The sequence below is a fragment of the Pempheris klunzingeri genome, chromosome 11 (genome assembly GCF_042242105.1).
Source record: "Pempheris klunzingeri isolate RE-2024b chromosome 11, fPemKlu1.hap1, whole genome shotgun sequence".
NCBI classification, from domain to species: domain Eukaryota; kingdom Metazoa; phylum Chordata; class Actinopteri; order Acropomatiformes; family Pempheridae; genus Pempheris; species Pempheris klunzingeri.
The window spans coordinates 23583957-23595529 of NC_092022.1; the positions used below are offsets into that span (position 1 = coordinate 23583957).

General features: G+C 41.7%; 1 protein-coding gene across 1 annotated transcript; it reads right to left on the reverse strand.

Moving 5' to 3' along the window:
- Window positions 1–3760: 3760 nt before the first annotated feature.
- tmem81 (transmembrane protein 81) lies at window positions 3761–10077 on the reverse strand. Its single transcript, XM_070838982.1, has 5 exons — window positions 9841–10077; window positions 9585–9730; window positions 9197–9312; window positions 8698–8882; window positions 3761–3814 (listed from the first exon to the last, which is right to left on the reverse strand). The coding sequence occupies exons 1-5, from the start codon at window positions 10075–10077 to the stop codon at window positions 3761–3763; spliced, it is 738 nt and encodes a 245-aa protein (XP_070695083.1).
- Window positions 10078–11573: the final 1496 nt, after the last annotated feature.

Genomic DNA, 11573 nt, shown 5'->3' on the forward strand with positions numbered 1-11573 from the left:
CTGTGACAGAGTCAGAGAAATTTGAGGCAGATGCTGTGTGTGTCATCATCAGTGTGTGTGTGTGTGTGTGTGTGTGTGTTCAAAGATGAATAAGATAAAAGTGTGGTGTGTTCCTGAGATATGGAGGAAGTAAAAATCTGTTAAAATCTCTCATTTTGATGCCCTTCTTCTACTTTTCTGTATGTGTTCAATTCATTTTCAGCTGCTGGTCCAGATCCATGTCAAGTTGGCAGCAGGCTAAGTCAGGTAGCCCCAATGGCATGTTCACAAACCACTTAGAGTCTTCAACGATGTCCTAAATGCAGCTAAAAGTTCCTAGATAAGAGTTTCCTCCTAACACCCCTCCATTAAGCTGCTGAGATCACATAATCACTGTTACTGTGTCCCAAATCCATTCTACATGATACTTGCTCCATTTGTCTCAGTCCCCACCAGTAGCATACTCAGAAACGGACCCTGTATTCGTTTTGCATTCTGTCTGGTCTGACTTCCTTTGTTGGAAATTCTTTATTTGGAATAGCACATTGGGAAGAGCCATCTCATTTTGATGGTCATGATACAAGCCTTATTCATTCACTGCAGTGTATTGTTCATTTAATAAAAAAGGTAAAAAGCTCCCTCCTCACCACGACAGTCCGGTTCAACGTCCACAGTGCTCAAGGACTAAAGGTGTTGATGTCTTTGAAACAACATATCTGAGGAGGGCATCAGGCTGGAATATCTCCACATGCCAGTTCACATACATTATCAGATTTTCATGTCTACAATATCATTTATAAAATATTAATGAAAAAGCCTTTGTAACCAAAAATAGCAAACCAAGTAGATAATCCATTCTTTTCCTAGCTTTGGGAACAAGGTCATCTTACTCATAGACATTAAAATGACCTTTTTTTAATAATCAGTACACCAGAATAAATTGGACACTCTTACATTTCTTGGACAAATTTGTTCTATGAAAATCAAACTGCACTGATATTATACATTAAATTACAATGGCGTTATGGATTATTAATGAAACATGGATTATTCATGTTTGTAACTGGTCCAACGCTGATTTACTAGAAAGCAAAATCACAAAAACGTTTGTGGAATATAGCATAAGGAGGGTATAAGTTGCCATTCACTAACTAGAGGACGTGAAGCTGTTAAACATCATGCTTGATTGTGATTGTTTCATTTTGTAATTCAGTGGTTAAAGTTTGAAATCAGCATGTGGCTGAGTTAGAATGCTTTGTGTGGTGAATGCTGTCATCCAGAGCCTTTATCAGTACTGTGAAAGCATGCAAAGTACTATTACCTGTTATTTGATTGGAGAAAAGAGAGCAGAGTGTGACTGACCTGCACTTGGCTCCTGTGGAAAAACAGAGAAAAATAAATCTCTTCCAGGTGTATTCGTGCCAAAGTACAACTCAGGACAACCAAAAGTAATGTATGTGTCTTTGCTGTGTCGTATCTGTCAGCAGAGTTCCTGAGGTCTGAAGAGTCACAGATGTGGATGAATACCTCCATGGGTGTGTTAAAAGAGCTGGTTGCCATGATGGCACCCAAATTTCAATAAAAGCTGCTCGACACCCACATACATCAGAAAAATGACTATAATCCGTCCATCATCCAAAGCAGAAGTGCTCTGCAGAAAAGTCTGTGTTATAGAATTTTATTTCACACAAACATTCATTCACAAAACCTGTGACCCTGTACGCTACTGCCACACACACACACACACACACACACACACACACACGATGCCTCCCACAAGAGTCTATGGCACCGGTTCATCAGTTATGAAAGGGGGCGTGACTTAAGAGTTGGCGGAGCAAACCATCGCCAATTAATCTAATGTGTGTGTGTGTGAGTGTATGTTTTTGCAACAGGCCACGCCCCCTGAATTGGCATGAAGAAAACACACACCTTCACACCTTCACACACACACACACACACACACACCTGAGCCTTGTTTTCAGCCTCCTGGGGCGAAAAACTTTGGCTGTCAAGGAGTGGATACCTTTCTGTGGACCGACCAACGGAGCGAGCTGTAGAGCTGCTGGTCACAGCTGAAAATCAGCTTTGTAAAAGGTTGTTGTCGTGAAAAGTCTAATATTTCTCTCTGAAATGTAGTGAAGTACAGGCGCCATAAAATGGAAGCACTTATATACAAAAACCTCAAAACTTTATTTGATTAAATCTACTTTGTCCCTCCCCACTACATGTTTAATAGTCGTTGACCATGATGAACAGCAGAAAAACTTTAAATTTAAAAAACTTTTTCAAAGAAAGATCATTTATTTATGAATATTCAAAGACAAAAACATGTAAAGGTCTCCTTTAACTCCATCCGACATTAACAGTAATTCAGTGTTTGTTCCAGCGTCCACGTGGTCTTTATAAAAATCGAACATCTGAACTCTTTATTCTTAGTGTGAATAATTTTTTGAAGGGCTCGTTCTGAAGATATCACCCATTTACTGACTCAGTGGCCACATTACCTTCTGGAGTATAATGCCTTCTGTGTTGCTACAGTGGAGCACTAATTAAATTGTTTGTGCAGCGAGCGCTGGGAAACAGTTACATCTGTCAAACTGATATCTGAAATAAGCACAAGGGGGGAAATGACGTTCTTCGAGGGTTAGCTGGGTAAGTTCTACAAGGAAATGAATGAATTACGGTAAGCATATCATCATAATTGTATTTGTGTTATTTCCCTAGAGTCCCTCGTTTGCCCCTGCTCCTCCCACAATAACACAAACAAACAGACACAGAGGTCTCACTCTGCTGTTACCGCCTGACTCTGTCTGGCTGCTCTGATGATGTCCACCTCTGTTATTATTGAGGCTCGTCCTAAAATTGGCCTAGTTATCCAGGGGTCGGTAATACTGCAGTGGGGAAATGCTCAAATAGATTTAAAGTCCATATGAAACAAATGTGTTTCTAAAGACATTATACATGTTTTAAAGATGTGGGCTGAGGCGATCTGCTGGGCCAATTCCAAAACATGTGTACCTACCAGCCATATCTAACCCACAATATGTGAAAATTGGACCCAGGTTGTAAATCACGAGAATTATCCTTGAAGTTGGTTTAATAAGAGAAAGAAGACAAGACCTCAGAGCTGGCTATGTAGTAATAAGTCTATATGATTATAGCCTGGTGGTCAAGTGAACATATCAGACATTTGCCTCTCATATTTAGTTAATATTGTACTTTGGTAAGTGTTATTAGTTATTTCTGACTGTTGCTGCTGCTTGTCTTCAGCTGAAGGAAGAGAGCAGCACACATTTCTTTATCTAAAGGTTTGGGTGGTGCAGTACCTCAAGCTCTTTGTTGGACAAATGGAATGACAGTTTTAAAAATGACTGAATACAGAAGTTCATTCTTGACGTTTTAATAATAATAATCTTTATCTGTACTTTTAGCTTGGCAAATATTCTAATGTTACTGTTGTTTTCATGTGAGCAGTTGCTTTATTATACCTAAAGGTTTATAACTAATGCTTTAAATATCATTTATAATCTATTAATAGGAATACATTTTGGGATGCCTCTGGTTTAACTGGTGTTCATCCCCCACCAGCGAGATATCTTCTTCTTTTAAAGTCCTCTAGTGACTCTAATGAAGCACCGACCCTCTGAAAGAATCTGCAATTATAACTCTAAGCTTAATGTCTTATTGTTTTATCACCAAATAAAAAGGGGTCAACCAGTCAAAGTTGCCTCTACGTGTTTCATCCGTCCAGCATCCAACAATTATGTGTCCTTGTGTGTTATGAGCACGTCACCGTTGAGAGGGTCCTCTCCTCCACGTCAGGTGGGTTCCACTGTGGCGGAAGAGTCACATCATGTCACATGGTCCCTTTTATGGACCAACACTGACATCTCATGGCACAAGAGTCAGATGACACCTCATGGACACTATTTAAACTCCTGAGTTGAAGTGTTTTCTTTTTGTTTTACCCACTTTCTCCTGGAGCTGTTTTAGGATTAACACTCAAACTGCCCTTGTCCACTTCCACAGGAAACTGCACTTATATGCTTCAGACTCAGGACTGTGAATCTCAGGCTGCAGTCTGATAGTCTCTTCTCTGCCTTATCGTCTTTTCCTCTCCACTTTTCCTAAACCACGTCATGAGGTGAAGGAAAGATGTGAAGGAGACTTCTTTAATACGTGTCTACTCGGTTATCATTGTTGAAACGCATATTTACAATGAAACCAAATATGATAGTAAATACAACTGTACCTCCAGAGGAACATGGTGCATCTAGATGATCTGTGATTTAATTCAGTAATGTAATGATGTAATAGTATCATAGTACTGGTGGTTTGAGAGTGGCAGTCCAGCCATGAGTTGACAACTCTCAGTCACAATCCTGCTAACAGACACAATTTAATTTGGTGATCCGGAGATTGAGATGCCTGGAGTGAAAAATTGGGCCGCTGTATAAATGATGTGACTGGTGGTAACTTGGTGTCCGTGTGGAACTGCTCCCACAGGCGGTCAGCTGAGTGTCCGAAGATGTAGATAGTGAATAAGGGAACCTGCTGTGTGAAATTACTCACTGTGTATTTTGTATGTATTTGTATATCAGTAATCACTTTATGGAAGTACAAGGTACTTGACCTGAATTTTCAACTTTAGTTCTAAATATAAATATAAATAACAATCAGTTATTTAACTAAACTGCCGCTCTTCATCAACACTCTTCCCATTATCAAATAGCAGCTGTGGTCCAGGAGGCGGAGCAGGTCGTCCACTGATGGCGGGGTAGGTTCTGCCCACCTCCTCATACTAAAGTGCTCCTGATGGTTGGCCATCATGAGATCATGTTTGAGTTAATGCCCTTTCCATCGTCTGGTAGAGTGTACCTCTCTCACCTGCCTATCATGTCTCTCCATCCAGACCTGCACACCACAATATTAATATCATGTTTGATCACATGGAAGTGTGTTTAAGGATATTATTAAGCTTTTAAATCTATGGTACAAATTATTGGTCTGCGGTCAAAACAAGATGCTCATTTTTGCTGATAGACAGGACAGGACTCTTCCTGAGTCTTTGGTCCTCCTAGGGATCCTGGGAATGGATGTCAGCCAATTCTCAAACCTTTGTGGGTTTAATATCCAGTTCTGATGTTAAACCCACTAAGGTGTGTACCGGTGATGTTGGATTTGGTTAACTAATTTTCAGATATCTTGGGGTATAAAATAGACAGGACCAAATCTGATAAGATCGGCTCAGCCTTGAACAAGATACAACTTAAGGGCTCAGACAAACTACAGATCTTATTATAAGGAAGAATCCAAGCTATAAAAAACATTTTAACTTCTGAACTGGTCTATCCTCTAAGCATGTTGCCTCTACGTGTACCAGTGACCACAGTCCAGACTATAGACGGAGTGCTGAGACACTATATTTGTGCAGGAAAAAGTTAAAGGCAGGGTCTGCAACTTCTTGTAGAATCCTTTTTGTTGTATTAGTTGAAATTCTCATCACAGCCCAACAGAAATTAATAAATGCTGTCAACAGGTCTGTAATAAACTTGTTGAATCATTTAATTTGGACTGAATGAATGAATGAATGAATGAAATGAATGACACCCACTGAGCCGAAGAACGAGAAGGAGCCGCTGCTGACCATCACCGACCGTGATAGCTTAGTGAGCTAACAAAGCACAAAGCACAGTCTCCAGCTGCTCACTACCGTTGCCATTTGGTTTCAAAACTTTTATTAGCCACTTAGCCAAGACAGGGTGGCTGTCTTTGTGATAGGTGGGACTACACGTGGGTCCGGTGTGCCTCTGGCCCCTGACGCTAATATTAGCTTGTGCACAGGAGTGAGGAGGCTTTGGGAGCCACACTTTTGTTCCACAAGTAGGAAAGTATGGAGTCTTTGATTGATGCAGCAGTATTTTTGATGTGTAAGTTGTGTCTGATGTCTGTCAGTGTGCTGTAAAATGGGTGACAAACAGTCCAAAGCAGGAGGTAAAATAAACAATAAAAATAAATCTGTAATTGGTTCACCAAACGTTAAGAGTGAGGGTTTGAAGAGCATAGAGCTAATTTAAACTTTAGTTTGAATTTTAGTTTAGTTCAAACTTTAGCTTAAATAAAGTAGAGGAGCAGGTGTGGACATTCAATCTTTTATTTACTTTCTCCTAGAAGTTCAGCCTTTTTTTTTAATCATATCATTTCTAACTCATACATTGAAGGCCTCAGAGGTAGAGAGACCTCTGTCTGACTTTGTTGACCTGAGAGAAACTTGTAAACACACTCTATCCTCCTCCTGAAATGTTTGACGTCTAGTTGGGGCGACATTTTGGAACATTGCCGCCTCCTCCTCTCACCAGACAAAGCTGAGCTGCTGGCAGAAGTGTCTCCTCCACGCCTGCAAACAGAGCTTACTGCAGGTACCAGATTCACTGGACGCTGTCCTTCATCCTGCCACTCTGAGCTCTACAACTGAGCCCTTTCAAAGAACAGTAAACATGACATCAGCATTCAGAGACTTGAAAGCTGCTCTCCCATCAGCACCAGCTTTGGGCTTGACAAAATATGAGCTGTCTCTTCATCTGTGTGGGCAAGAGATTGAGCGTTTTCATCTCGGGTCGGAGATACAGCCTATTATAGCTGTGAGCATCACAATTGGAGAATCGCTCTCATTGTTATGGGCCCAACAGTGCAGTACTATGTTACCTAAGCAGAGCTGTGTGTAAACTAAGCACCCCCACTGACACATTATGGGGGGTACGTCAATTTGCTGCAAAGGTGAGGCATCCTCTCAGAGGGAAGGGACAATCTTTAAGGAGGTACTGCTCAGCTGTAGCTGTAGCGTTTCCCCTTCATGCTGTCAGCGTTGTACACTACATAAATGTATCTGTCAAATGAGAAATGGGACATTTGTGGGACTGAGATCTCAAACACCAGGACCCACAGCACAAGCTAATGCCCTTGCATACCATCTTATGTCATCAATGATGTCTGTCATAACTTATAATGTAATTAATTATTAGTTAATGATCTCTGGTATTTTACTGCTATCATAATGAAATAAGTTTTTTCTCTCTAAACAAGCTGTGTATTGAAGTGCATAGAAAAAAGCAGAAGCAGCAGTCACTTCTTGCGCCCTGTGTTGATCATTTGTTTTCATGAAAGGCTGGATGGTGTGCCGCTTTTATCTCCTTTCCTCTCATGAAGAATGGTCCAGTGTATCCTTTTCTAAAGGAGATAATAAAGAAAGCACTGAAACACCTTCCCTTAGTATTTAGAGAATTCAGACTCATGGCTGACAGGTAAGTACTTGGGGTCATTTGGCTCATTTAGGAACCTCCCTAAGCAAAATGGGTCTATTTGAATGCAAAGGCGGAGCAACTTATGACTACATCCTTTTTACTGGTACATGGAAGAACAAAATGTGGACCCACTCATAAACACATAGCTCCACAGCACTACCAGTGGTTAAAGAACAGTGATGGAGGAAGTACACAGAACAATTTAGTCCTGCAGGCCGGAGCTGTGCAGCTCTTTGTTATCCCTGGTGGGTAATGAGCTACACCTGTCCAATAACTACCAGAGATCAGGTGTACGTCATTACTCAGGAGGAACAAAAGCCTGCAGGGCTCAAGACCTCCATGACTGGGACTGAGCAGCGTTAACTTAAAGCAAGTAATAATCCTGAGTACATGGATGTTGCAAGCAGCATGTACTACAACACTTCACTTCATATTGCAATGGTTCCTCTGATGGACATATTGATATATATGACACTGATGCATCAGTGCATAAGCAGTATGTCAAAGTGTAGCTGAGCTCCCTCCGAAGGGTCACATGATAAATCTGAGGGGATGATATATTGGGAAGGAAAGAGGGAAACTTTTCTCCTTACTTTTCTGAAAAATGCTCCTCTTCTCATTTGCCTTTTTCTCAGCAGACATTTTGACAAAGCACCAGTGTTACTAGTACTGATAATATATTAATAATGGTTCTGTTCTGTTCAATCTATGCACAACACCATGACCCTGAAGCCGAAGCAGCCAAATGGAGTTCATTCATTTCATTATTCACACTTGTTTTTCCCACTGTCACCTCTTTTCTCTCCTCCTGTGCCAGATCGTCTTGTGGCCTCGTGTCGAGTGTTCCAGCGATCTAAGTCAGTGTGAGTGTCTTGTTGAGAGTTTTTGAGTCTAACCAGGTAGTACTTGTGATAAGTGTTTGTGTTTGTTGGTGCCTTGTCTTTGTTGTTCTGTTGTCTTTGTTGATGTATGGTTATAATAAAAATATCCATTACAGCTACTTTAAAAATGACTTTCTAATGCAAAGTAAACAAAGCCACAGCAAAAGTTGTTTTTCCTCCTTTCATTTTTAACAGGAGAAACCTTCTGTGCGGGAAATAAGGCAACAGCAGCCGCAGTCCTGCTCTCCTCTCCAACCTTTATAGTAGAGGCACGTCAGAATCAGTGAAGCCCCGACGGCTGCACAGCTCAAACTGATCAGCACCTGTGTGTTAGGACACAACAAACACACAGTGGGATCATTATTTTGGCACTGCCCATGAAACTTTTTTTTTTTGTAATGACCAAACACGCAACAATTTATCACTTTTACAGACAAATTAAATAAGAAGTAATTGAAAGAAATCGATAACCAAATGAATAATGAGTGCATCACTGCACCACCAAACCCGTCACCTCCTAAACCAAACCGTACTGTGTGAAAAAGAGCTCGGTCCATCTCTTCTGTCACAGTCTGGTTCTGCTGGTTGACAGTGGCCCACTGGGCCAGAGAGCTTTCGTAGTCCAGATTGAGAAACCCAATGGGCAAAACCCGGATCCCCCAGTAAACCCTCTTTACCCTGCGGAAGGCAGAATCCTGCACGTCACAGCGATAGGTGCCTGAAAGTAAAAGTTGATAGCTGATAAATTTGCTCTGTTTTTGTAATTATGTGTTAACATTTCTGAAATATAGGTGGTGTGTGTGTGTGTGTGTGTGTGTGTGTGTGTGTGTGTGTGTGTGTGTGTGTGTAGATGACGTCACATTTGACCCACATTTCATTACTGCTACTTGGATCATTGTGAGAGTTTAAATGAAAGTTTGAAACCTTATTTTTCTTGGATGTTCAGTTGCCAACTTCATCTTCAACCCCAAACCCCAGGAAAGTTTAAACCATGCACAGAGTCTGTGTGATCACATGCGTAGATGTTTTTACCTGCGTCTTCCTCCCTGATGGGGTCCAGAATCACTCGGCCCAGCTGAGGAGCATCCAGGCGAGTAAACACAGAGTCGTCAGAGCTGATTATTCCTCGGGCGTAACGCCAAGACACCCTGAGCCATAAGAAATAACACCACACTGAACACGTCATGTATAAAATGTGCATATTACTCACATATCTGCAGGTCAAACACCATCTTTGCATATCCAACTGGCCAAAGTGAGCTACTGGTAATGGTAATTACTTTCAGGCAATGTGATGAATTGATCAACACAAACTGAAATGTTAAATGCTCAGTAAAGTGCCCAATGTCTCTAGCCAACAATTGCATGTTTTCATAATTTCAGAATGAAAAAAGACACGAGTCACTCCTGTATCCTGTACCTCCAGGAGAACCTCCCCATCGCCTTCATGACTTCTCCCAGACAGTCGAACTCCACTCTCTGCCCTGAGGTCACAGTCATGGCCTCGAGTCCACACAGCCACGACTCCAGACACTTCACCGTACGGGCACGACACTCCTCCGACACCTTCAGTTAAGCCACACAACAGTGAAAATATGTTATTAAAGCTTGAGCTGCTGTCCTTCTTTCATTCCTCAGTCATTCAGGGTTAGATGTTCAAGATATCTGTGTGGTACCTCTGCCCCGTCTTCACTTCTCACGTCTTCCATCGCTGTCTTCCCATCTTTCAAGAAACACAGCGTTTGAGTTTTCACTCCCAGCCCACAGGTGACACTGCAGGGGGAGCTGTCAATGACGACCTCCACCGGCACTTTATCCACCTCCTCCGGGTCAGCCGAGGTCAGAGGATGGAGGAGGAGGAGGAGGAGGAGGAGGAGCAGAGGAGGCCTGGTAGTCAAATGTAGCATTTCCATGTTTGATGGTAAATAAAATATTTTCCTGTCAATGCACAAAGATCTGCTGCTGTTTATTTATTAGCTGAATGTTGTTGTCCTGACAACCAGAGTTCCATGCTGCAGGCTCCTTCCCACTAGATCTTGGAAGGTTTTGTCAGTTTCCAGAGAAGCTTTTTCATCCGTGTGAAACCTTATTATTATTATTATTATTCAGTCTTTGCTCTTTATTGTCTTGAAAGTAACTGAAAGTAATTTTTCATGTTATCCAAAACTGCTGAAAACCAGCTTGTTGCATGTCGATGATGTTGCAGTTTGTAACGTGACCACCAGGTGTCAGACAAATACAAGAGAGAAACCAGCACAACATGCAGACTCATTGGTTGTAGCGCTCAATTGATTGGTTACATTGTACATTTATAATTACATCAACCAGTCAGGTTTTAAATATGAGTGGTTAATCATCTACAGTCGAACCTAGATAATTTGCAAATTTCCCCTGATGGGGGATCAATAAAGTCCATCTTATAAAGTCCATCTTAAATAAACAGGGAATAAAACATGGGAATAAAACACAGTTATGGTTCTTTAGTTAATTGGACATACACATATATCCTGATCCTACTCAGGAGTCAGGCCTTGGTGGGTTTGGTTGGGTTGGATTCAAACTAATGTGGCTCTGTTGCCTTTGTGTTTGTTGGACCATAAAGTTTTTCACTTCAAATTCCATCTTTTTAAATCTACAACTTGGTTGGTATCCCGTTTGTGTTTGTCCTTGACTAAAGGCAAAGGTGTATGTAATGTTACTCTAAACATTGCTCAAGTGACTTTTACGGAAAAGAAAATGACGGCACACTGAACGCAGCACTGCAGTGTTTATCTGGGAAGCAGAAACACTAATTCTGTCAATTCTGAATCGCGGAAAAGTCAAAGTCATGAAAGTTTACTCACTTTTACCAGGAGCGTCTTGACCTTGTTGGTGATAACTTGGATCTTTGCTGGTCGGGACGCACCAGCAGTAAATGCACCAGTAGTTTTGGTCCAGCCTGACCTTCAGGCCCAATGAAGGACCCACTTTCATGGCCCATGGCTCCCCCCTCTGGAAAAGTTCCAAACCTGCCTCTTTTTTTAGGCCGAAACAGGCTCAACATTATGGTACAGTCATTAACAGTGGGCGGGCTTTGTTAGTTGACAGCGAGGAACAGACAGGAAGTGTGGGAGAGAAAGTAGGTTAGCCATGTGGCATGTGGTATGCAGTACAGCCATTTGGCTGTGGAGCTTATTTTTGTGAGTGGTACTGCTACTGATGCTGGGAGAGGACCAAGACACGAAAACACACAAAAAGGCAAAACACACTCAAAGAGAGTCACGAAGATGACTCAGCATCAGCGTGGGACCAAAACAGTTTCACTAGTCAGTACCAGTGGCCTAGTTGGCAGACCAGTAAAACTCAGAATGTGGTCGACACCACATGCTCAGTGTGCTTGTTTGTGTGTCTGAAATATGGAGCGAAATGT

Bases quoted from the DNA above. Each gene is read 5' to 3' on its own strand.
- tmem81 (XM_070838982.1), bottom strand. From the start codon at position 10,077: ATGGAAATGCTACATTTGACTACCAGGCCTCCTCTGCTCCTCCTCCTC. The intron at 9,731-9,840 runs GTACCACACAGA...GCTTAACTGAAG, and splicing joins GAAGTGAAGACGGGGCAGAG to GTGTCGGAGGAGTGTCGTGC. The intron at 9,313-9,584 runs GTACAGGATACA...CTTATGGCTCAG, and splicing joins ATGGGGAGGTTCTCCTGGAG to GGTGTCTTGGCGTTACGCCC.